General features: G+C 41.5%; 1 protein-coding gene and 1 long non-coding RNA gene across 5 annotated transcripts; one reads left to right on the plus strand and one right to left on the minus strand.

The window, feature by feature from the left end:
- Positions 1–1,269: 1,269 nt before the first annotated feature.
- LOC109071340 lies at positions 1,270–15,594 on the minus strand. 2 transcript variants are annotated; one of them, XR_002014534.2, is made up of 3 exons: positions 15,501–15,594; positions 2,434–2,706; positions 1,270–2,184 (listed from the first exon to the last, which is right to left on the minus strand). It is a non-coding gene; the product is annotated as an uncharacterized LOC109071340 (long non-coding RNA). The 2 variants fall into 2 exon arrangements; XR_006156744.1 differs by lacking the exon at positions 15,501–15,594 and adding an exon at positions 3,738–4,384.
- Positions 5,403–26,482, plus strand: LOC109071337 (inosine-5'-monophosphate dehydrogenase 1b). 3 transcript variants are annotated; one of them, XM_042741447.1, is made up of 16 exons: positions 5,403–5,741; positions 16,028–16,126; positions 16,200–16,274; positions 19,811–19,859; positions 21,580–21,681; positions 21,763–21,837; positions 21,948–22,154; positions 22,664–22,751; positions 22,908–23,107; positions 23,288–23,378; positions 23,471–23,566; positions 23,933–24,076; positions 24,155–24,299; positions 24,534–24,677; positions 24,765–24,848; positions 24,939–26,482. In XM_042741447.1, exons 1-16 carry the CDS (start codon positions 5,542–5,544, stop codon positions 24,958–24,960), a joined length of 1,821 nt encoding a protein of 606 aa, XP_042597381.1. In that variant the 5' UTR covers positions 5,403–5,541; the 3' UTR covers positions 24,961–26,482. The 3 variants fall into 3 exon arrangements, with proteins under 3 accessions (XP_042597381.1, XP_042597389.1, XP_042597400.1); XM_042741466.1 differs by lacking the exon at positions 5,403–5,741 and adding an exon at positions 14,261–14,496; XM_042741455.1 differs by lacking the exon at positions 16,200–16,274 and having other exon boundaries at positions 5,419–5,741.
- The last annotated feature ends 42 nt before the right edge of the window (positions 26,483–26,524 follow it).

Raw genomic sequence — 26,524 nt, forward strand, 5'->3', positions numbered from 1 at the left:
AATTGCACCCACACAAGCTGCATGTTTATTGTAAAATAAAATTACACAATCTTATTGGGTTTATTTTCTTTAACTGAGCTGTTTTATTCATGTCTATTTTATTGTACTCTTCTACATCCATACATTATTTCTTTCCTAGCACACCTGACCTTTCTATTTTACTTTATTTTGTTATACTGCATCTTATTCGCAAACAGAGGGCACAAAGCCAGAGGAGGAAGCCACTGTAAGTGTGTGAATGCATTAATATGTTGTCCTGTTTTTGTAATGATATGTGTATTGTGTCATTTTCCATCTTGTAAGGTGGACCCAAAGACAAATTTCCAAGTTAGTGGAGAATTTTTCCAAACAACTGCTTCTAGATATTGTTTTACTGCACATGGCTATATTAAAGTAATAACACTAAATGAGCAGTACTGAGATGAGCCCCAGTAGGAGAGACTCTTTCTTCTAACATCGTTTAGAGGAACTCCTATCTGTGAGGGTGGAAACATAAGCACTATTCATAGCTACATCTTCCTCTCAGGGTGGACATTCAAAGTTTCTCTATGACAATTACATGCCATTAGATTCTTTGTTGTTGTCTAAGTGCTACATACGCAAAATAAAGGACAGTAACATGGAGTGAAAGTATCAACACTGAACATTCAGATAATTCAAAGTATTACTCAACTGTGTGTATGTGTGTACTTCTGTTCAAGTCTCCATATAGCCTACGGGCACAACTAATGTGCAAGTCTACATTACAAATACGGAAGTCTATAATATCTGGTGAAAGCTGTCTGTTAGCATTCCCATGCTGAAGTATATGGCCTGCATAGTCCTAAGAATAAAGTTTCTTAAAAAAAAACAAAAAAAAAAACACCTTTCTTGTGTCTCTGATGAGAAAATGGGGCTGTGGCTTTTACGGAAAGGCTTGGCTAGATCATATTGTTCAATCATCTACGTCACGGTTCTTTTCAAAGCTGCCAATTTGCAACTTCAGCTTTGCAAAGACATGTCACTATCCATGAAAGAATGACTCGGTAAAGACGAGAGGATTTAAAAGGAAAAATCAGGACCATAAACAACATTTTACCTATTAAAGCAATTATGGTCATAAAACACTCACCAAAAAAAAAAAAAAAAAAAAAAAAACCTGAAAGTTTTAACAAAAATAAGATTGCAAATAAGTAATCAAGGAACAGTTTAGCAAATGGAAATTTTTCTAATTAAACAAGAAAACTTTAGCGAAGTTTTAGAGCATAAAACCAGGCTGCTACAGTGATGTACAGTGCAACTGTATATATTTTTATTCAGTTCAATACATAAGTGAATTTCAGTAACATAACCTAACTTATCTAGTTGAAAGATATCTAGCAGATATTTTTTAGACACCCTTTACCTAAAAGGTAAAAAAAACAAAAACTAAAAAAAACAAAAAAAAACAAAGTGCAAGTTTTGTTGCCTAATGCCACAGTTTCTCATGATAAACACAGCATGTTACACAAATGTTAACATACTGAGTTGTACTGTTATCTTCATATAAACGGCATATAAAAAGGAACAAACATTACAAAAACAATTGGACCACTGACAGAGGGATTTCAATCTTTTAAGGCAGTCCAGCAAATTCATGTAGCATGTTTGTAGTAGGCTATTTTTACACTTTCAATCTCTCCTGAAGAATTTTTTCTCTTTATCGTATAAAGTCAGACAAGTTCTTTGCAGAAACCATAACAACAAAGCAAAAAACGTAACGAGTGTGAAGAGTTGGCACCTCACATGGCTGTGGAACGACTAGCCATTATTGATGTTCATGTCTCATATTTCACATAAAACACAGATCTCAGTAGTGAAAAGGAGAGAATTCCACAGTAGGCTTTAGTAGGTCAGTAACCATAATACACCGAGGCTATTGTTTCTCCTAGCCCCAGTAAAGACTCGCCCCCGACGGCAGTGCAGAAGATCATGTCGATCCGTCGCGCTTGCTGTTGCTGGCAGCAGCAGTCTGTGATGGAGACACGGTCGGGTGCTTCTCCGTCCAGCTGTCGTCTGCCCAGTCGGGTCCTTGAAGATACATCAGACCCCCGACTGAATCAACCAGTCCAAAAAGAGCCACCAGAAAGGAAAACGCGGTTCCAATGAAGTAGATCTTCAGAAAGCCGATTCCAGACATGTTTCACTACAGATGTCCAGGATTGTCTATTAAAAAATAAAATAAAAAATAAGCAAAAACAAAACAACCAAAGCACACAAGAGCCACGCCATCAATACCGGAAGTTAATACATATTGGCTTAAGATCACAATTATTGCTATTTCTTATTTATTTAATAAGACACTGAATAAGGAGAACGAATACTACCTTAAATGTTACTTTGAGAAGTCAGACAAAATGCCCCAAGTATGACCAAAATAGCCGAGACAAAAATTTAAATGCTCGTCTTTCTTACCAGGAGGACGGTGGTCTTGCTTGCGTGGGAATTTTTTTACAGCTGTGTCAGTGGATGTGCGCGTTTTGCCTTCTTTGCCTTCATGACATCACATAAAATCCCTCCGTGTGGAGTGGGAGTTTCCAGCATCTGTAGAAATTCCCGCAATGTGAAAGAATGGTTCTTTTAAGGTGAATCTTCTCGATGAATCACTTGAAGCGGTTCCCAAAAGCAGTCCGAACTATTCCTGGCTCAGCTAGTCGGTCCAAGCTGTTCTCGAATCAAAAGCTCGTGCTTGCAATTTTTTTTTTGTAAAAAAAAAGTTACATTAATGGCCAGAGAGCATGCATGTTACAAAAGAAATGTAGCCTACAGGAAATGTGTTTACGATTATTGTATGACAGTTTTATTAACACATATCCTAAATTACATTATGATTTTATGGTTTACTAAAACATCTATTTATGGCTTTATTGGAACATTTTAGACTACGCAAGGCAAGACGTACGGACGTTATTGCGTCAGGACGTAAAAGAAACACTGATTGTTCTTTTCCCCGAATTGTTCAAAAGAACCGATTCGCGGAAAAAAGTCAGACTGCCCACAACTAATTCCCAATCTGTTGCTATTTTAAATCTATGTATAAAATAAGCAGAAATAACCAACGTTTTATTAAAATCAGTCAGTGGTTAATAGCTACGAACGTATTGGTTATTCCAGCGAAACAGGATGTTCTTTGTGAGTCATCAAAGTAGGCTACAAACGAAATGCGTAAAGTGACTAAAATGTTAAGTAAAAAGTTAAGTAAAAGTGACTAATACGTGTTTGAATTCAGTATTAGCATTCTTTAACACTGATTTGTAATGTGCATAATATTAACAGTTGGTGACTTTGTATGGAATTCAAAAGCTGAATAAAATATCAGAGTGTAATCGCCTTCCATATGGACAATGGAGGAAGTATGAAGATGTAAAAATGGTCTATGCTGCTCTCTTCTGGTGGACGAAAGAGAGAAATTGATATCAAAATGACCATAAATGGTCGATAGGGGGAGTAGAAACCAAAGCCAAATACAAAAAGGTTTTTTTTGGACATCAAGGCTACAAAGACAAAACCATGTAAATAGCATACAGTAGTTATGAACATGGCAATTGACTAGTAAATATAGTGCTATGCTAATACATAAAGTTTTTGTAAGGGATGCAATGGACTGGAGGCAGAGTTGGATAATTAGTACATATAATGTATTGCAGTAATGAGGAAAGCTTTAGGTTTTATGAGCTGTCATTGCATTTAAAAAAGTAAAACTGAAATCAACTGCTCACCTGATGAGGGTCACACACAGACCAATTCCCTTACTAATCCACTGAATTGCTGCGCGCTAACACACAAACACAGACAGCAGAAGGTCAGAAGAGGACCTCTGCGTCATGTGCTTGAACAATAGACTGTCACACTGTTCACTGAATGGAATTCTCCACAAAATGTGCATGAGATTCATTATCATGGTCATGGTAACCACATGAGAGAATTAACTACATGATAAATGATATTGCATAGTTTCGAATGTCTTCCACACACTGGGGTCAGGTTTAGCACGTGTGATTTTGAAGACATTCGGCTACTGTTTTTCCATAAGGTCTAAGAGGATTTCAGCTTAAGCTACTGTCTCCCACCAGCAACCATCTGCTTTTGCTTGATATAAAATATACAGGAAAAGAATGTGTTTTGACACATAATCTGTGGCCTTCATTGGGAGGAATGCTTATTTATGGAGACTTTGTAATCTTGATTGTTTATGAATAAACCCCTAACCCTAAATCTTCTGCATGTGCTATAGACATGAAGGATACTTCAAAATAAGTAGGTTGTTAGGCAATTGGAGGACTTTTGTCTTGTAGATGAAAATATATATCAAAGGCTAAGTGATATAGGTACAAGAATATCATAGATACTGGAGGACTATTTTAACTTGGGTCAGTAAACACACCCTAGCAACATTTTTAATGTTTGTTTTGTCTGGTTGTTTTCTCTATATTGTTTTATCTAAATTTGCTTTGTTTTCTTTCATTTGTTTGCCTGTTTGGTTTTATCTGTTTGTTTTATAATCCTTTTTTTGGTCTGTTTGTCTGGTTGTTTACCTATTTAAAATGCGAATGGCAGGTTCTTGAAATTAAATATTTATAATTATTATTTTTTATCAATGTCTGGTTTTATCTGGTTCGTATTTTCTAGTTTGATTCATCTACTAGTTTGTTCTTTTTGCTTGATCTAATTTGTTTGTTTTATCTAGTTTATTTTGTTTGGCTGTTTTATTTTAGTTTGTTTGGTAATCTCATTTGTTTGCCCCTTTGTTTTATCTAGTCTTTTTTTTCTGGTTGCTTCATCCTCGTTTGTTTTTATTTAGTTTGTTTTGTTTGAATGTTTTATCTTGTTTGTCTATTTTATGTCTTCTATGCCAGCGGCTCCTGCCTCTGTGCACACTTATACACAAAGTCTGAGTCAATGAAGTGCCTATTTTCGTCTTAATGACCCCCAGGTCTATTTCTCCAATCCTCTTTGTGAGAGTGACGTGTACTCTTGACAGAACCACAGCTAAAGCCACCAAGAGAGAGAGAGCGAGTGCAAAACACTCCTTTCTGTATCCTCCCAGTATGTAACTCCCTCAGGCGTGAACATCCTCTAACTATCTCTAGTTTGTCAATCCCTCGTTCTCAGTCCTCCTATTATACCAGCGCTTGCACACGCAGGGGCCAGCGGGATTCAAAGGTGGGAATATCTCCACGGTGACACCCTGGTCTCCATGTGAGCAGGTGCGTAGAGCATGGATCCACAGTTCCTGGGAACTCGCTCTCCCTGGCTAAGAGCTTAGTCAAAGCAAAACTGACCGCTCACCTTGTCAAACACAAACAACCACTGGATCCTGGAGAAATGAGACTGCTTTTTAACTCTGGATTTACAGCTAGATAGATCACTTTAGCCTTAGTAGTTATATACTTATTTTCATTCAATTCTTGAATCTGAATCTAGGATCCATAATTGTTTTGAAAAGGATTCAGAGACCATCATTTGAATTTGCACAAGACTCAGCCACGAGACTGGCTTGAACTGGTTGGATCTGTTTTGGAAATGAACAGTGCACAGACTTCATCCCTTAACAGGACGGAGATGGGGGAGATTCCAGAAAACTTCCAAGAACAGGAGCTGAACCATGAGAACAACACCGAATGTTCTCCCAATGTCTTCCCAGGGGTTCCTCATGTGCGTGGACACGAGTCTGCAGCCCAGCGCTACACGGCAACACGCTTACAAGCAGGTTTTCCAGACAGGTGAGTCGAAGTTCACAAAGTCACTGAAATCTTATTGGGTCTTGATAACTGAGATTTGAGCAACACATATACTTCTGAGCCCGTTTCTTTTTTTTAAATGCATGCAACTAGAAATATAAATCCCTTCCTGTCATTCTATAATTAAATGTAAGACTCATTCTAATCTCTAATCTTCAAGACCATCAAGATTAGGGGTTAAAATAGGCTTATATAATTGAAGGGCTTAAAATCTGATGCAGGGTCAACAAAAGTTGACATTTAAAAGAGCTATTCTGGGCACAGCAGATTAGGTCTTCTCCAGCTATGTGGACGAGTGTGAAGTCCTGGCAAAATCCAAATGGGTCAGAATTACTGAAATAGCTGCTGGTGCAGAAGGATATTCTGACCCACATGTCCACTGACCCACATATGGTGAGGTACATATAACCGCTTCACCTCTCTGTTGTGATGGGAGGAGACAAGGATCAGGGCTTTTAATGGCTGCTGCCTCTGACACACACACATGCTACTATACTTTGCAAATAGAGCCATGCTTATTGTCTGTACTTCCTTTACACACACACGTTTAAATAAATGCTACAAACCCACATGTAATTCCCATCTCAACCCACTGGTCCAAAAGCAACCTGGATGATCATGGGATAAGTGTTCACATTAGCATTGCCTCTGACAATTTTGCCTGGGGGTGTCAGACTTAAAGTAAAAGATTAAGCTTTGCTTGCTTTAATGGAAAAAAAAAATAATAAAAAAAAAATAATCATAATGAGTTGTTGAAAGGCATGCCAACAAATTTGGAGAACAAATTGTTTTGTTTTTTTATGGTTGGCTACCCATGTTAATCACTGGAATGCAAAGCAAAACACACCAGGCTTGATCACGAGTTGCATTATAGTGCTATAATTGTTCAGTTTTTACAAGGAGCTACATTGCAGCGTCTAAACAATTGGAAGAGAAAATGAATAGAGGATATTTTTAACATGGTAGATATTGCAAGAACTTTCAAAGGAGGGCCGAAGATGCTACTCGCACCATATCACAACCTTTTTTTCCTCAAAAAAAAAAAAAAAAAAATGAGTTAATGCGCACATTAAACGACTACATTGATCAAAATTAGTTTGGGCTTTTGTATGGGCAAAGTGTTGGCCAGTCAATGGAGAGGATTTGGAATTTGCTTAAGCACTGTCATCCTTCAGCAATTGGCATCAGGTAATTGATTGTGGCTGACTTTTAAATCTAGCAGTGGTGCTAGACAATTACCAGAGCCACCATGTGTCTGGTCTCTGGTTATAACATTATGGAATCAGGTCATTAGTTTATTTTTGCATTTACTCAGGACTTCTCATGAGAAAAGAAAGATTTTAGAGAGAATATTATCCAAAAATTGATGTACTCATTTATTATGCTTAAAAATACATTAAAATGCAAATTAACAATGACTTGAATACAAATGTATAAATAGGTTTTCAATTTCTGAATTTGAAGTTATCTTGATATTTATGCTTCAAGTAAAAATGAGGTGTCACATTATAATAAAGAAAAGTCCCATTGAAATGTTAAAATTCTTAATATAAAAGTTCTGATATTCTTACAGACATAATATAGTTAAAAAGTAATTTGACAGCTTTTGTTGTCAGTGTGGCCTAACCAACATTGACAAGTGACAAAAGGGCCCCGGTTTAGACCGAGTGGAGGTTCAGTCTTCAGCTGGCTGGCAGAGCTGTCACTCACAGGTCACGTGACCAGCCACTATCCACTGGCAGGTCAGCAGGCCACTCCAACCATTGAGGCAACTCTATTTTTGTTATTCGCAATTTTTTTTCCCTTTTTGTAAATTACTTTGAATAAATGAATATATTCCAGCCAAACTTTAAGCTATACGAGTAGGCCTATGGTGTTCAAAAGGAAATGCAAAATTTGCATTTTAATGCATAACAATAAAATGCGGAATTTTGTTATTGTGAAGGTGTTCTTTTGAATCTATTTTTAATATGCTATAGGTTTTAAACAGTGCTTGAAGTGGGCCAGTATGCAGTACCGGCACTTCAATACTTTAGTCTTAAGTGTACTGGCACTTTTTCATGCGTACCGGCACTTCTTACATGTTACCGGTTCTGAGTCAAAGCATCAGTTTCTGGGTGTTTTATAATGAATGCCAGCTGAAGGGGTTTTAGATTATGCACTGGTCAGTGGTTTAGTTATTCTGAATGGATCCATATAGTAGCATGTAGCCTACAGTCTGGTTAAGGGAGCATGTTTAAATTTAGTGGTCTTTTAGCGTCTCCCTGTGGTCCTATTTGGTGTCACAGATTAACCGGTGCTTCTTTATATAAAAAAAGGATCTAAACAGTTTCCACTTTCGCCGGTAACTCAACATTACGTCAGCTAAGACGTATATGGGAACTCCTCCCTTCTCCACTTTCGCTGAAATCTTATGGGCTAACGCCAGCTGGGGACAGCTGGCCAATTGACGCGAAGCATGCAAATACTGACACGTCACCGGCAGTATAAAATGCATGGGCGCGAAAATTACGTCAGAATCTCTTTCTTCACGCTAGAAGTCTTTTCTAAGTCATCGTAGAAGTTGCATTAGAGGACTACTCACCCGTTTTTTCCTCTCGGCATCCAATGGCTGCTACATGCCAGATTTGCGCGGGTCCCATTGACCCGCCCGACCTTCACCAGTTCTGTGTCACCTGCCTGGGCCTCGCCCACGCCGAGGCGGCACTCACGGACGACACGTGCGCCCACTGCGCCCAGCTGCCAGTGCGCGCCCTCAGAGCCAGGACAGAAGTGGCTCAGGCAACAGCAGGGATGAGGCCCACTGCCGCCAGCGAGCCGCTGGTGGGCCCTCCCCCGCCCGAGGTCGAGTTCGACAACGTCAACTTCGCGGAAGTTAGCTTCCGCCCCCCCAACACCGTCGCGAACTTCGTCGCCTTCGAAGAAGCTGGCGAGGAAGACGACTACATGTCGCTCTCGGCGTCGGAAAAGGATTGGGGGTCTCAGTCGGACCGCCCCGACCAAAAGGGCCCTGCAGACCTCCAGGAGGAGCTCGTCAGGGTCCTCAGCAAGGCCGTCACGGAGCTGGACCTCGCTTGGAATGCACCTGACGGGCCTGTGAAATGTAAGCTGGACTCGTGGTTCCTCCAGTCAAGCCGCCGCCAGGCCACATCGAGGAGGAGAACCCCGTTCTTCCCATACGTGCACAAGCACGTGGTGAAGTCGTGGGCTGTACCCCAATCGGCGCGCACCCACTCTGCTACGCAGGCCATGTTCGCGCACGTGGACGGGGCGGAAGCCCACGGGTATGTGCGCATGCCCCCCGTCGAGGAGACTGTTGCCGCGCACCTGTGCCCGTCTTCCTCTGCGTTGTGTTCGGACCGCAGCCTGCCTTCCAAGCCGTGCAGATTCACGGCCCACCAGGCGGACAAAGCCTATGCTGCTGCAGGGGAGGCAGTTTCTGCTCTTCACGCTATGGCTATACTGCAGGTGTTCCAGGCGAAACTGCTTCAATCCCTCGACGGCGGCGCAGTCGGCGCTGACGTCATCAGGGATCTGCGCGCGGCAACTGATCTCGCGCTGATGGCTACTAAGCGCTCTGCTCAAGCCATCGGCCGTTCCATGGGGTTCATGGTCGTCCTTAACAGGCACCTGTGGCTTACCCTAGCTGACCTGAAGGATGCAGACCGCAAGAAGCTGTTAAACGCTCCAGTCACTCCCTCCGGCCTCTTTGGTGATGCCGTGGAGTCGGTCACGGAGCGTTTCTCCGAGACGCAGAAGCGCACAAGGCGATGAGCCACGTGATGCCCCGTCGCTCACTCCAGTCACCATCTGCGAGGTCCCGCTCTTCTTCTGCGCCTCGCCAGGCTCAGGGACCGGCTAGACAGCCCACCGTGGCGCCCCGCCCCGAACCGGACGCTCGTTTCGGCCGAAGCAAGCAGTGGTCAGGGCCTGGAAGGAAACGAGCGCCCCCGAGGAGGAGCCCGCGCCGCGAGAGAGAGCCAGCGCGCCATCCCCGGCTACCAAGCCATCTTCCTGACGGGCCGTTAAGGAGGAAGAGAGAGCGCGCTGGAGGCCCCGCCCCCAAGCGCCATGTTCAAGAGCATCATGTTCCCCATGTTCCTACGGGCGACGAATGCTATGTGGGTTTAAATGCTGTTTGTGTGAATTACACAATAAAAACATGTATCCGTCCACAAAAAGAGCTTTTTCTTCCTCTTGCACCCAACACTGTGTCACTCGCCCTGTCTCAGAGCAGCGCAGAGCCACAACCCATGATTATAATGGCCTCTCGAGGGCGCGAGAGTGCCAACACCACACAATGCCCACCGCGAGCCCCCCTCCCGCCAGTGGTTCTAGCCTCGCAGGGACGGGGCGCCGGTCAAAAACACACCATCAGTGGTTACGGTGGCCATAGAGCTAACGCGTCCGCTGTGTCACTTCCTGGACGCGTGGAGAGCTATCCCGGGCGTTTCACCGTGGATACTGGGAATTATTCAGCACGGATATTCTCTTCAGTTCAAACGCAGACCTCCCCGCTTCAATGGCGTGGTCCCGTCACTGACTATCCCCAAAAACCTTCCCGTTCTGAGACAGGAAGTTCTCAGTCTGCTCGAGAAAGGAGCGATAGAGCGCGTCCCTCCGAACGAGCAGGAAAGCAGCTTCTACAGCCGCTACTTTGTGGTGCCAAAGAAAGATGGTGGACTCCGTCCGATTCTGGATCTGAGACCCATCAACCGAGCACTTCACAAGCGCGCGTTCAGAATGACAACGCTGAAACAGATCTTGGCACAGATACGGCCCGGGGACTGGTTCGCCTCAGTGGATCTAAAAGACGCATACTTCCATATTCAAATAGCGACGCGCCACAGGCGCTTCCTGAGGTTTGCTTTAGAAGACACGGCTTATCAGTATTCAGCGCTCCCATTCGGCCTCGCGCCCTCGCCCCCCGCACATTTTCAAAGTGTGTGGACGCAGCGCTTTCTCCCCCTCAGATCGAGCGGAATGCGCATCTTGAATTATCTGGACGATTGGCTGATTTTAGCCCACTCAAGGGATGTGCTAATCAGTCACGTGGAAACACTGCTTCGCCATTTGGATACGCTGGGACTGCGTGTGAATATGCAGAAGAGCGTGTTTTTTACCGAGCCGGACTATAACATATCTGGGAGTATGTTTGGGACTCGATGGCGATGCGAGCTCATCTCTCTCAAGAGCGAATAGAGGCAATTTCATCGACTCTGCGTCGTTTCAGACCGGGCAGGTCGGTTTCACTGAGGGAATTTCAGAGGCTTTTGGGACTGATGGCGGCGGCTTCTTCAGTGTGCCATCTGGGTCTGCTGCATATGCGGCCGCTACAGTTTTGGCTGAAGACCCGAGTTCCGCCGAGGGCGTGGTATTTCAGGCCACAAGCGCATTACGGTCACTCACAGTTGCGTCAGCACTCTGAGACCGTGGAGCACCCCGGTTATGTTCAGCCCAGGAGTTCCTTTTGGGTATAGTGACGCAGCGCACCGTGGTCTCGACGGACGCGTCGACAGCAGGCTGGGGGAGCAGTATGCCTGGGCGTTCCTGCCTCAGGCCTGTGGTCGGAGTCACAGAGAAGGTGGCACATAAACCGTTTGGAATTGGAAGCGGTGTCCCTTAGCCCTACAAGCCTTTCGGTCGAAATTGGAGCGGCAACATGTACTGATTCGAACCGACAACACGTCTGTGGTCTCGTACATAAATCGCCAGGGCGGCGTGCGTTCCAGAGCTCTTTTCAAACAGGCAGCGAGTCTCCTGTTGTGGGCGGACCGACACTTTCTCTCCTTAAGAGCGGCGCACATCCCCGGTATCCTGAACCGTGGAGCAGACATGCTTTCGAGGAACGGGATTCCTCAAGGAGAGTGGAGGCTTCACCCAGGATCAGTTCAAATGATTTGGGATCGATTCGGGAGGGCGGAAGTGGATTTGTTTGCCACAAGCGAGAACACGCACTGTCAGGCGTTCTTCTCGCTATCTCACTCCCCGCTGCCGAGAGACACTCTGACATCGCGTTGGCCGGAAGCCAGACTTTACGCGTTCCCTCCGGTGAAGATTCTGCCTATGGTGTTGTGCAAAATCAGGAAGGAGAGAGCGTCAGTTATACTCGTGGCCCCGAAACTGGCCGAATCAGCCCTGGTTCGCGGACCTGAGAGAGTTAGTGGTGGTGGCCTCCCCCATGGCAAATTCCCCTCAAAAAGGACCTCCTGTCTCAGGCGAACGGCACGATATGGCACCCCCAGCCCCGGGCTGTGGAACCTTCATGTGTGGCCGCTGCGGGGACCCTAAATGAGCGGGACGCACTGCATTCACGAGTGCTGAGCACACTTACGGAGGCGCGCGCGCCGTCTACCAGGCGCCTGTACGCTCTGAAATGGGGAGTTTTCACAAAATGGTGTCAGGACATTGGTATTGACCAGGGGACCTGTTCCGTGTCGGATGTTTTGCGCTTTCTACAGCACAGATTGGATTGCGGAAGTTTGCCATCCACGCTGAAGGTGTATGTGGCCGCTATTGCTGCTTTTCGTTCCCCCGGTTGAAATCGATCGGTAAGCACGCTCTAGTTATCAGTTTTCTCAGGGGAGCGAGGAGATTGTGTCCTTCACGGCCGCCCTCCGTACCGCCGTGGGACCTAGCTCTAGTTTTGAGGGCTCTATCTCTACCACCGTTCGAGCCCTTAGCTTCGATTGCGGTTAAAGAGCTTTCCCTGAAGACGGCCTTGCTTCTTGCTCTCGCCTCGGCGAAGCGCATTGGAGACCTACACGCGTTTTCGGTGAACGACGATTGCATATGTTTCGGACCTGGCGACTGTAATGTCACTCTCCGGCCGAGACCAGGTTACGTGCCGAAGTCACTCAATACACCGTTCAGAGCACAGGTTGTTTCCCTGCCCGCCTTATCTGCTGAGCCGCCAGCCTCGCGTGACTCTGATGCTCAGAGCACTGTCTGCCCTGTTAGGGCTTTGCGGACATATGTGGATCGCTCGGCCGCCTTTCGTCAGTCGGACCAGCTGTTCGTGTGCTTTGGTGGATGTAATAAGGGACGTGCTGTTTCAAAACAGAGACTTTCTCACTGGATTGTGGACGCTATTACGTTGGCTTACGAATGCCAGGGGAAAGATTGTCCCCTCAACATCAAAGCTCATTCCGTGAGGGCAATTGCTTCCTCATGGGCCTGGGCTAGAGGTATGTCTATCCAGGATTTATGTCTTGCTGCTGGCTGGTCTTCCCAGAACACATTCGCCAGGTTTTACAAGCTGGATGTACCCTCTGTAGCGTCACATGTACTTTCGGTGAGTTAAGTTTCATTCATATGTTGTGAACTGTTATAACCAGCTATACAGTAGTTACCACAGCTGCTAACTCTGTGTTATGGTTTATAAGATTATGCAACTGTCACCGCAAACGCTGTCGACTCTGTGTTTAACTCTCATGCTTGAGTGCTCATTGTGTTGTGTCTGCCCTAGTCAGTGCAGCCTTCATGGTCATTGCATGAAGATATGCAAATTTTGCTAGGGTCGGAGCAGATGTTTCATTGGTCTAGTTCCGCCTATCAGATGCGAGTACTCTTAGCGACACGGCTATTGGCTGGAACTGTCTCGCTTACGTGTGGGTGTGATTGACCCCGTTCAGGGCTTATCTTCACTGCTCTCACGGCGGGATTTAATACGGTTCCCATATACGTCTTAGCTGACGTAATGTTGAGTTACCGCCTTGATAGGGAAACGCCTCCGGTTACTATCGTAACCTCGGTTCCCTGAGAGGCGGGAACGAGACATTACGTTAGCCGCCGTGGTTGCTGTTTGATCAGCTGTGCTAGCTTCAGTCGTGATTCTGACGTAATTTTCGCGCCCATGCATTTTATACTGCCGGTGACGTGTCAGTATTTGCATGCTTCGCGTCAATTGGCCAGCTGTACCCAGCTGGCGTTAGCCCATAAGATTTCAGCGAAAGTGGAGAAGGGAGGAGTTCCCATATACGTCTTAGCTGACGTAATGTCTCGTTCCCGCCTCTCAGGGAACCGAGGTTACGATAGTAACCGGAGGCTTTTTCCTTCTTTTGGCAATGTATTGACTATGTATTGTGTGTGTGTGTGTGTGTGTGTGTGTGTGTGTGTGTGTGTGTGGGGGGGGTTAAAATCTGCCATAAATCAATGGTCTCTGACAGTGGGCTACCAGCCGCACCAACCACTAAATCCCTAATGTTTAGAGTTTAGTCCCTCACTAAAATACTAAATACACGTTTTTATATGTTCTCTTGTACTCAAGAGAAAAGCGTTTTTGCAGTTATTATAGCGAATGCATCCAAAAATGTTGTAAACTTTAAGCCGAAATATTTAAAGATCTTGCCATATGTAATGGTTTCACCTTTTTTAATGTCTCGGGCATCCTTATTTGACACTAGCCCATATATTTGCATGATGTATGAATACAGAATATGGATATACAGACTGATTTGGCGGTAATGAAAGAGTTAACCATGCCGTAACCACGTGGATGTGGAGCTGTTAAGGATATGACGCGGCGCTCGCTCTGAGTCTGCCTCGCTTTCTATATAAAGCCAGACTCCTCACTTAAAAACCGAATTCAACGAGACCCTCTGAAGGACCCGAACACTGGGACAATAGTCTGTATAGATGAATTAACCGGTTTTCGATAGCACATTCTCCTACAGAAAGCCCATTTCATTTTCCCATCTGACACGCATCAGATAGCGCGTGCGCATCTACAGAAAAGGTTTGCATTTAAATTTACTCAAGCATCATGTTAAATGTGTTTATTTTAGTAACGTGTTGCAGGAGGAGCTCTAAACAAAGACAATCTTCACCAGGTGCGTGTTTGCTTTTGATTTCGATAGAGACTCCGGGTTTCCCTGACTTATATCTATTAATGCAACTTACTTAATGTAGGTCACCGGGCCAGTAGAGCGAGTCTGTAGATTACCGCATTCAAAGAGAAATACATGAGTTTACAAATGCAATATGTCTGTCTGTGGGCAGGTGTCAACATCGGTTCTTTTGTTTTTATATAGCGCATGCAGATGTTAGGAGATCACGGCGCTGTGATCTTCACATTATTATAGCCCCAGGACGTGTGCGTTTTGGTCATCAATTGAGTTTACATGGTGAAACCTAAACGCCTTGCATTGTTGATGCTCCATGCTTCGCGACATGTGGTTTAACACAGACTCAATCTGGCTTCCTGTTGACGCCAGCCTTCTGAATCAGTTTTTTTTTTAAAATAATTATTATTATTACTAAAAATCAGTAGTAATACTATTTTCTCCAAAGCAGAAAAATAAGTGCGAGGATTTAAAATGAAACTTAAGTTGAGTTTGATATTAATATGTAGAGACGGACAAATCGACCTTTATTTGGCCGTAATAAAACAATAATCATGGCGCGTGGCTGATTACCATCCGCATTGAGTAGATTAAAAACAACTGCGTATCAGCTGATATTCGGTCATTGAGATTATCGACCTCAGCCAGAGTCAATAAAAAACAGTGTCGTTCCCACTGGTACAGAGTCTATAAAAACAGCCACATTAAAATCAAATACAGTTTCAAATATCAGACATTTTTTTGGCATCAGCTAAAACAACGACAACCTCATTGGCTAAAAGTTCATAAAACTGACGCATTTCACAGTCAACAATATGGCCAAATATAAGCAGTCATCTATTAAAATAATATTTAAAAATCTAATTAATAATCAATTAAAATAGTTTCAAAAATCTACCAGTAACTGTCCAGGATTTCCAGATGTGCTTCCTGATGAGTTCATCTCCAAAACACTTCTCTGGAGGTTTTTAATAATTTCAAACATCTTGATTGATTAGTTAGTTCAGGTGTGGTTTGTTTATGGTTGGAGCTGAACTCTGCAGGAAGGTGGCCCTCCAGTGACCTGATTGGACACCATTTACCTGGTCAATGGATGTTTTTTTTAAAAAAATTTTTTAAAGAATAAATGTTGTGTAAAATACGTTTCATTTGCTGTTGCCCTCCTTCTCTCAGGTTATCATTATTTATATTAGTTGACGACTACTAATATTGCATGTTTTGATTATCTGATTGGCGGAGCTTTCTTTGTGGAATCATGGGTAATGTAGTTTTTCCTGGTGAAATTTAAATGACAGTGTCAATTCTATTTACTCTATAAACAGAATTCCAATATAAATACAGAGATGGTTGGACTTTGCTCGAAAGCGAGAACTATGACGAGAACTGTGCTATTTACAGCTTGTGTTTGTGTATTTCTCTTTCCAGTATGGCAGACTATCTGATAAGTGGAGGAACGGGGTACATCCCTGATGACGGACTGTCTGCCCAGCAGCTTTTTTCAGTTGGAGATGGTCTCACCTACAAGTAAGTACTTTCCATTGGGTTCCTCTCCCTACAGTGATACTCTGTGTGTATGTAATGTGCGTCCACATTACAGATCAGAACAGAAGTCAGTCCGAGATGGACTCACGGCGGAAGAGCTTTGCTCTATGGGGGACGGTATGACTTACAAGTGAGTAATATCGCCCTTTATTTAAGTCATCGTCTTCTAGTGAGCTCAATAAGGGCCGCAAACGTTCCAGCTGTATGGATGGACTATTTAGGGTCCTTGCTGTTGGGAGACAATCAAAAGATTCTGCTTTCAACTGCTGGTGGGGAGAGCAGGATTTTAACTGTAATCTATGCCATATGTTATATGAGCCTGGTTAAGCCAGGATATATTTATGTATATGTAATTTGCATGATGGATTTATACAAGCTCAAATTTTTTTTTTTTTTAAAGGGATAGTTCTGTAAAATATTAAAATTGTCATAATTTATGCTCCCTCACATTATTCTAAACCTGTATGGCTTGCTTTCTTCTTTGAAACACAACAGAATATATTTCTAAGAACATTGGGATTTAGAACAACATTGACTTTCACTTAACAGCCAAAAAACAACAAAATATTTACTTAAGAAAAAACGTCATACAGGTTTGGAATGATGTGAGGGAGAGTAAATGTTGACAGTTAAATGTGTGAAAACAAGTATATCGTGTGTGTGTATATCTCTTCATTCTTTGTACCCATAATGCATTGTAATGGTGGAGACTGTAAGGAGTCAAACTTTTGTTCTGAGGGGTGACATTAGGAAAGGGGGGGGGGTTCACGAACAGTCTCGCCTTTAAGATTGAGATTACAAGGTGAAAGGTCTTATCTGTAATGAAAAGCATGTAGGGATGCATTGTGGGCCGTATAACTATCCTCACGCTGGCATCATGTGAGGTGGGAGCACTTCTACACATACACACAGACAGGGATAGAGAGAACACAGTTATGTCTGAAATCCCCCATAAATCTGACACGGTGCGCATGTGGTGAATTGATTTGTGTAACACACGCATGAGTGAGTTTGAACAGTTTTTGTATGGCATGTGACACATGAGGCTCAGACCTCCGTTGTACTGATGTGAGATGGCTCATCCCTGTGTTACTTGGCAGGCTTGTATGTTTTTTGAAAAATTATTTTATCAGAGAGATAAATTAGATAAATTCTATGTTTCCAGAAATATTAAAAGAAATTCCTCCATTTATAACATTAGCTGACTTAGATGCTTTAACAGTGTTTTTTTTTTACTTTCTTTCTTTTTTTGCTGCTTTGAAATGCACGTGATCTGGAATTTATTTATTTATTCAAAATACATTAAAATGTTGCAACAGGCACCATTTAGATGTATATCAAATATAATTAAAAAACCTATTTCACACTTTGACATGCCACTGACATGCACTGATTAACTGAAAAGTATCTGATCCCATTGTTGCATTTTAAGTTGACAAGGATGGAGCTATTATTTCCTATTGGTGTATTTTGATGTTAAAAATATTCTTTAATGAGCCAACCTCTCTCGCAAGGCAAAAACCTCGCATTTCCACCATTTCCCTCCACTCAAGAATACGATCAATTGAAATGAAATTGCAGAACTTAAACTCTTGCAGGCTTTTTTTTAGTCCATGAAAGAAAAATGTTTGTATTTTGAGTGTTTCCCTTTAGCATGGTTCTTTTCGAAGTAATGAATGAATCTAAGAAGAGTGAGGCAGAATGGCTTCACTAATGTTATTGAATTAAAAGAAACATGAGTTATGCATTAGTCAGATGTCATTTCTCTACAAAGTATGGATATGGAGATACTGCACTCATATTGAAACCACAACTGGCTAATGGAACCTCTTCAGTCAGAGCAACTGCTCATTGCAACCATATAGCTGAACAAATTAGGAGACAGTATAAAATTCTATTAAAAATGTAATTTGTAAATGTAGGGTTTAGTGGATCACCGTGTTACCAGGATTTGTTCAGAGCTGGTTGGTATAAAGCTGTAGTCAGCGTGTCTGTGGTGATATTTGGCACCGTGCTCGTCTGCATATTTGGAGGTAGTCTGGCTTTCAGTCTGTACTGTCTTTGAGTCTAGTGAAGTTTACAGTCTGAGTCATCTAAAACAGACTTGTTGTTCCACCAGAGAGACTGTAGAGCTGAAAGTCAGCAAAGTCTGCTGTGAGTTTACTAATTGATTTTCGTAGATCCTAATATGTACATTTAAGACATTTAGATCTGTCAAATCAAAGCAGCAAAGCAACACGACTTACTCAATCACAATCATTCAGAACATATCTGATGGTTAATGTGACGTTATACAGAGCAGGATTCTAAACCAATCTAATTTCATGAGGGCGGAGCCATTGCATTCACTGGGCGGAGCTACCCAGCACTATACAACAAACCGAAACTAAATGACTGGAAAAAAAGTCCATTCATTATGGCTTGTTGGGACAAATAATCAGATTAACGTGGATAAGAGCTTTTATCTCTTGATGCTACTTTCACTTCTAGGACATTGTGTAACAAATATTGTTTCCCTGCAATATTCCTGGCAGTCTAAACAGTTCTTGGATTTGTCCAACTAAAGATCCAGACTCTAGCACATTTAATGAGGACAACTGTCTGTTTTGCCCTCATGGCCTCATTTATTTAGGCTTTTCCTGATGTTGACACCCAGTGTTGTTGATGTTTAGGGGTGTGTGGTCAGCTTATGTGGGCGCAGAGGAACCCCGCCCTGTTCCAGCTGACACAGACTCCTTTTTTAGCCCACCACAAGAGGAGAAAATATGTTTACGTCTTTTAGGTTCCCTCTGTCTCTCTCTTTATTTTTACATATATATGAACTTTTCAAAATTCATCTAATTTTTTTTTTGGCACTCACCTTCCAAGCAGTTACCTTTTCGTCTGTATGAGGAGTTTTTTTTTTTTCTCTCGTTCTTGCTAGTATATATGTCATCTAGTCAGCAGGATTTATATAGCACGAATCAGTGGATTTCAGTAGGCCGGTGAAAGGGTTTGTTTCATGTAAATGAGGACATGTCAGAATGTGCCTGGGCCTCAGACGATCCTCAAGCTCACCTCAAAAACCACACTTAATTTAGAGCTCATGATTTAAGGTGTCATAAATCCAGCAGTCAGCATCAGGTTTTCATTATGCTTGAATGTTTATCTAAAGCATAACTACCACAGGAGCGTCCTCCTCTCCCTTTAAAATAAAATGGAAGTTTCGCAACTGTTTGCTCATCTCTGGGAGCCTTGTCACTGTTTAAATGCTAAACAAAATGAACCTTTAGGAAAAACCCTTTGAAAGTTTGGGGTCAGTAGGAGGGATAATATTTTTTTTGGAAACAAAAAAGTACCTTTATTCAGTACGGACGCATTTAACGTATTAATTAATGTTTTTTGCTTTTGAATGCTTGTGAACAATTTAGAATACTACATAATAAAAAAAAATAAATCTCTATCAACAAACAAAACTGAAGGATCATGTGACACTGAAAACATGTTTATGTATATGTTTAAAATTGACTGTTTCTCTTAAAGGAGAATGACTACATTTTAAAATGAGAACATAAAAAAAAGTTTATGTATATGTTTAAAATTGACTGTTTCTCTTAAAGGAGAATGTAAATGATTTGATTCTTGGTGACTAATTGTTTTCTCTCTCTCTCTGTGTCTCAATTGCAGTGACTTCCTGATCTTGCCTGGCTTCATTGACTTCACCTCAGATGAAGTGGTGAGTCGTCTGGCCGGAGTCCTCCACACTTTCACTCACTCATTCAGTTTGTTTTTATAATGACGTGTTCCTTTAAACAGCCCGTCTGTGTTTTCTCTGCACTCCCTATTTTTAGCTAAACAGCTGTCTCCTTTGTGTCATTGCTCACTGGTTTTATTGCTCTTTTCTTTTCTTCATCATCACAACACATCTTCTCTAGATTTTGTTTAGCAATTAGAACCAATAGTTTTTTTCTTGAGAACATTGTTTTACTATTTTATTTACTTTAATAATTTAAACATAAAACAGTGTCATAATTTTGACGGTCTGTTAAATTATGTATTTTAATCATTGTGGTAAACATGTTTCAAATGTTTACAAAAAAAAACTAATGTTCAGTGTCACACATTTTGCATGTGACCACAAGGACTTTCCATAATTGTGAAAGAAGAACTTCATTTATGTGACCTTATTTGATTTCTGTAATGCTTGATTTAGCAGTTTTAAATTTGGTACAAATCACTCGTGAACCAGTGGCTTTTTCACCCTTTAATTTGAATTGTGTTCTATTTTGCACACATTAACAGTTAATGAACTTTGAGCATTCTTCTCTATTATCTTTTGTTGTCTTTTTTTCTTTTTATTGCCTTTGACGACAGTATAGTGTTTTAAAGATCCCTGTATTGAATATAATAATGAATAAAATGAGGTCGAAGCTCAAAACACAAAACGTGTGACTGATATTGAAACTGAAACTCCTGTTTGGGTTTGCGTAGGCAGGTTTAATAACAGCTTTAATGTCTGTGTCTGACTTCACAATCAGGTCTTCATTGAACCATAGATTTGGGAAATTTCCCACTGTGGTGTCTGTTTTCCCATGAAGCCACTCTTCCCCAGTGCTGTGAATGCAAAAACTTATTTTGGGAACTTTGGCTGTTGGTATTGACCAGGTGAAGGCTGTGAAGGGAATGGTTGCGAGCTTATCTGTGTTAGAGAAACATTCTCAGTGCTGGTGTACAAATGAAGGTCACGGCCTTCACTGCCACCCCATCTTAACCACTTCCACCCACCTATTTTTATTTATATGCACTTTTACACATGTTTAGGTGTATATGTGGTATTCTTTGAATTATTTCTTTGACCTTTTAGTGTATATCGTTTAAAAGTTTGGTGTCTGTACATTTTTTTTAAGTGTATCTGAATGAAGTCTTTTATGATTACCAAGGCTGCTTGTTTTTTTTTTTTAATCAAAATAAAGTAAACAGTAATATTGTAAAATATTATTCTAAGTTAAAATAACTGTTTTCTATTTTACATTGTAATTTATTCCTGTGATGCAATGCTGAATTTTGCAGCATCATTACTCCAGTCTTCAGTGTCACATGATCCTTCAGAAATCAGGCTAATATATTGATTTGCTGCTTAATAAACTTTTGTTATCATGAATGTTGTAAACAGTTCTGCTTTATTTTTGTGGAATCTGTAATTCTTGGGATTATTTAATGAATTTAAAGTTCAAAAGAACACCATTTATTTAAAATGCAAAAAACAAAAAAACAAAACAAAAAAAAAACTAAATTGATATGATAAGAGCATCAATAACTGCTGTACCTCTGTTTCTATTGGCCACACATGGAACTACATAGTCAAATTACAGTCACTTTTGTCCTTAATTTAAGAGATCATAATTCTTTTATTCACAGAAATAATGTTTTGCATACCTGTGATTTATTTTATGTAGGACCTGACCTCAGCATTGACCAAGAAGATCACACTGAAGACCCCACTCATCTCCTCTCCTATGGATACTGTTACCGAATCCTCAATGGCCATTGCCATGGCAGTGAGTACCTCTTAAATCCTTTTTATGATTAGACTGAACATCTGTCAATCATTAATTTGAATTTTCTGACTTGTTGCTCAGCTGATGGGAGGAATTGGCATCATTCATCATAATTGCACACCGGAGTTTCAGGCCAACGAGGTGCGCAAAGTAAAGGTAAGACTGTCACCCTTCATAAATGTTTAATGTAAGGTCAGTGTCTTCTGTGTGTGTGTGCTTGTACCTGTTAATATTTGATGTCAAGGTCTCTGTGTTTGTGCCTGCAGAGGTTTGAACAGGGTTTCATCACTGATCCAGTGGTCCTGAGTCCTCGTCACACTGTAGGTGATGTACTTGAAGCAAAAGTTCGACACGGATTCTCTGGAATCCCCATAACTGAGACGGGCAAGATGGGCAGCAAACTAGTCGGCATCGTCACCTCACGGGACATTGATTTCCTGTCTGAGAAAGATCATAACAAACCCCTTGAGGAAGTAAGGCTTGCCTGTGTGATCATGTGTGCAACTTGCAAAAAAATAAATAAAAGTTTTCTATTTCAAAATGTATTTTACTCATTTGATATGCTGATTTGGTGCTCTAGAACTATTAACTATTATTAATGTAGAAAACAGCTGTCCTGCTTGATATTTTTGTGGAAACCGATATTAATATTTATAACCGATATTAAATTTTTTAATTTATATATATATATGTATGTATATATTTATATGTGTAATATGTGTATATGATATATTGTTATAATAAAAAATGAATAAAAAAAAAAAACGCATTTAGCTGAAATGCTCTTTGTCTTTACTGTCACTTTTGATCAATGTAATGCATCTTGCTGAATAAATTTTTTATTTCAAACTTACTGACCCCAGTATGTTTGAATGTGTATATATGCATATACAGTATTATGTATACAGTAGCACACAATATATCATATCATATCATATATCTATCCATCCCTCATGGTTGTGCATCTGTAATTGTTTTCCAGGCCATGACTAAAAGAGAGGATCTTGTAGTCGCTCCTGCTGGTGTCACACTAAAAGAGGCCAATGATATCCTGCAACGCAGCAAAAAAGGTGAGAGCCCAAAAACATAGAATACAGTGCAATATTACCATCACAGCCACAGCCTGAATATCAAATTCATTTTATCCACCCACAAGAAACACTATAAAATACAGGGTTTAACCATTTTAAATGGTCTCAATAAATGATATTCATTTACTTGAACAGGTAAACTGCCTATTGTAAATGACAAGGATGAATTGGTGGCCATAATAGCCCGTACAGACCTGAAGAAGAACAGGGACTATCCTTTGGCCTCCAAAGACACCCGCAAACAGCTGCTGTGTGGCGCCGCCATCGGCACCCGTGATGACGACAAATACCGTCTGGACTTGCTCACGCAGTCTGGGGTGGATGTAGTGGTTCTGGTAGGTCAAAGCCACTGCAGTTACAATCTTTCAGTCACTAGTTTTGAAAACTGAAATGAAACAGGTGCTGCCTGTTGGTTTATTTAATGCTTGAGGGAGCATATATTCAAGATCAGTTTCACAATCAAGTGTGAAGTCCCTCTAGAGTCACAAATATTGAGATGTTTATTTGTTTTTCAGGATTCGTCACAAGGCAATTCCGTATACCAGATAAATATGATCCATTACATTAAGCAGAAGTACCCAGAGCTGCAGGTTGTGGGAGGAAATGGTAAATATCGGATTAAAATACTGTCATGACCACATACTTCACAGTTGCTCTCTCTTGTTCTCTCAAACCGCAGTCTCTGTCTCTCTCTGTAGTGGTTACAGCTGCTCAGGCGAAGAACCTGATAGATGCAGGGGTGGATGCTTTGAGAGTGGGAATGGGCTGTGGTTCTATCTGCATCACACAGGAAGGTTAGGACTCAGTCTTACACACATGCAATCAATAAATTACCTACATATCGCCAGGGATGCAAACTCTCAGGGTGGTCCGCGAGCATAATTTTTAAAATATCAGCTTTAGAATGGGGATTTACAGTCAAAATAAAAGGATATAAAAGAATGTGTGTGTAAATGAACAAAGTGTCACACTTCAAGCGTTCATCTACACAAATTAACTAAATGGTGATTTTTTTTTTTTTGCCAAAAGGTGGCAAGTTTGCATCCCTGTGTTTCACAACACAATATACAGTTATATACTCACTGTTATATGTTGCACTATTTCTTTCACATGTCAGCCAATCATAAAGCCTGACGTGTGTTTATTTCTGATTCCTGTAGTCATGGCATGTGGGCGGCCTCAGGGCACCTCCGTGTATAAGGTGGCAGAGTATGCTCGGAGGTTTGGGGTGCCGGTCATCGCAGATGGGGGCATCCAGACGGTCGGCCATGTGGTGAAAGCACTGTCTCTTGGGGCATCAACAGGTAATTGTTGTTATAATTCACTTTAATTGAAGACTTTAATTTGTCTGTTTACATGAAACATGTGCATTCTGTCTGCAGTGATGATGGGGTCTCTGCTGGCTGCCACCACAGAAGCTCCAGGCGAGTATTTCTTTTCTGATGGGGTGCGACTGAAGAAATACAGAGGCATGGGCTCACTAGATGCCATGGAGAAAAATGCCAGCAGCCAGAAACGATACTTCAGGTATGCGGTAGTGTGTGTTTGTGTACTACACTATTCCCTGAAGATAAATTATTCAGCAATAGGAAGCCCATTGCTATGTTCAAAATGAAAGTCTATATTACTGAATAGTGTGTGCTGCATATATTTTATTCTGTCTGCTGTTCTTAAAAATGGTATGTGACTCAGTATGCAGTATATAATGATATATTATCATTACATGACCGCGTTTTCTGTGTTGATTGGCTCTCTTGGCAGCGAGGGCGATAAGGTGAAGGTGGCTCAGGGAGTGTCTGGCTCAGTGCAGGACAAAGGCTCCATCCATAAATTTATCCCATACCTCATAGCTGGAATCCAACACGGCTGCCAAGACATTGGTGCAAAAAGCCTCTCAGTGCTTCGGTAAGTACGTGTCTGTGTTTTAATACACGTTCAGTTTGTGTTTAAGCACTATGAAAATTCCTACACCATTTTTATGTACGCATTCAGGTCCATGATGTATTCTGGAGAGCTGAAGTTTGAGAAGCGGACCATGTCTGCTCAGGTGGAGGGTGGAGTACATGGACTTCACTCGTAAGTCACTAGAGGGCACCAGTGCTCAACACTACCTTTAAATGTCAAAGCTAGGATTGGTATCACTATCTCAAACTCATGTTTCCACAGTTACGAGAAACGTCTCTACTAATGGAGCAGGCAGAACATGGATGAGAAGCAGCGACCAAACACCTCAGACAAATCCTAGAACTTACCCCTCTCTGCCAGCACCCATTCTCCACTCTTCACCGTTCCTCTGGCACGACCACCACAGTGAGAGATGGAGAAAAGAAGTATTAAATGAGTTTGAGAACAGGATCACAAACTAATTCAGTACCCAAAAAACACGGCAGTTGCACTCAAGGGAGCATCAGGGTTCGCAAAGAGCTGCTTGTTTGTGTTTTTGCATCTACGTTTATGAGCAGACTGGCAAAAACAAGGTGGCATTTGCAGTGAATACTCTCAAAACACAAGATTCTGCAACCATGTTGATGTCTTTAAGTTTCTTTTGAGGCAGCATCATTTTCTATATCACCACCTGCAAAATGATGACTGCCTTCAAACCAAGTTCTCCAACTATACTCGAGGCAATCTTTTCTTTAGTAGATTTGTAACTATTGAAGATGCTGTAAGATTATATTTTTTATTTTAGAAGGCAGAGGCACATAGAAAATTGATGTCAATTTTATGATAGTTAAATGTCTATTGTATTATCGGTGGAACAGTTTTCTCTACATCCACCATCCTGCGTCCTGTAACTGTGGGTACGATTCATACTGAAAATAATTATACCAAAACCGATATGTCTGTAGATATACGTAGTTGCTCTGAGAGTCATGATAATGTGTCCGGGGCTATATTTTTGACCCAAAAGCTGGAACTTGTACTGAAGGGTTTGATGATTATCAAGGTCAATGATGACTTTTAATGCAGTCTTTGAGGAATTTTAACAAAGGACAGTAATTATGGGATCTGTGTTAATGCAGTTGTGAATCTGAGTGCTGTACAGGTATGAAGAGTTTTAATTTGCATGCTGCGGTTTTCTTTTTTTTAAGTAATGGTATTGTTTATATTATATACATAACTGCCAAGCGCATTTTTGTTAAGTTTGACTATTTAATCTTCTATAAAAGCCAAATAAATGCTGTGCGTATCCTGGTCTTCTCTCAGGATTTGTTTGTCCATGTCATCTAAATGTCCCCTACAGCTTTGCGTGTTGGGTTAACCTGTGACATGCCTTGAATTGTTTAGTAAATGAAGGACACATTTGTCTTAACCCAAAACATGTCACTCATTCTCGACAGATCCTGTGGCTTCATAAAACTATCACTGCCAATTAAAACATGACACCCATATGAATTTAAACAAGTGTTTTTGTAATACATTTTCAGTACTGTTTGTTTAGCTTTTTGCTGTTAATGCCATTTTTTTTTTTTTGTAAAAATCCTGCATTCTTTATCTCCGCATTAAATATTTGGACACAATTTTCCCAGCTATACAAAATCCTCAGTGTAACGATGTACAAAGACATACTTTGCATTCTTTACATCAGCTGGATGTTGTTTGTATGTTGCTTTGCCCACAGTCACAGTCTGACAACTCGAGCCAAGTTTGTTTACCGCGGTGTACTCAACTGAGGCTGCATATCCTGTTTAATTCTGATTAATAAAAATACTTTATCAGTTTTTTTTTGGTTTGCCTTATGTGTGTGAAAT

Source organism: Cyprinus carpio, chromosome A4, assembly GCF_018340385.1.
Source record: "Cyprinus carpio isolate SPL01 chromosome A4, ASM1834038v1, whole genome shotgun sequence".
Classification (NCBI taxonomy): domain Eukaryota; kingdom Metazoa; phylum Chordata; class Actinopteri; order Cypriniformes; family Cyprinidae; genus Cyprinus; species Cyprinus carpio.

What these genes read in the sequence shown, in the direction of transcription:
- LOC109071337 (XM_042741447.1), top strand. Translation starts at nt 5,542, where the DNA reads ATGAACAGTGCACAGACTTCATCCCTTAACAGGACGGAGATGGGGGAG. An exon ending in GGAGATGGTCTCACCTACAA is followed by an intron (nt 16,127 to 16,199) that starts GTAAGTACTTTC and finishes TCCACATTACAG; the next exon opens with ATCAGAACAGAAGTCAGTCC. An exon ending in GCAGGTTGTGGGAGGAAATG is followed by an intron (nt 23,379 to 23,470) that starts GTAAATATCGGA and finishes CTCTCTCTGTAG; the next exon opens with TGGTTACAGCTGCTCAGGCG.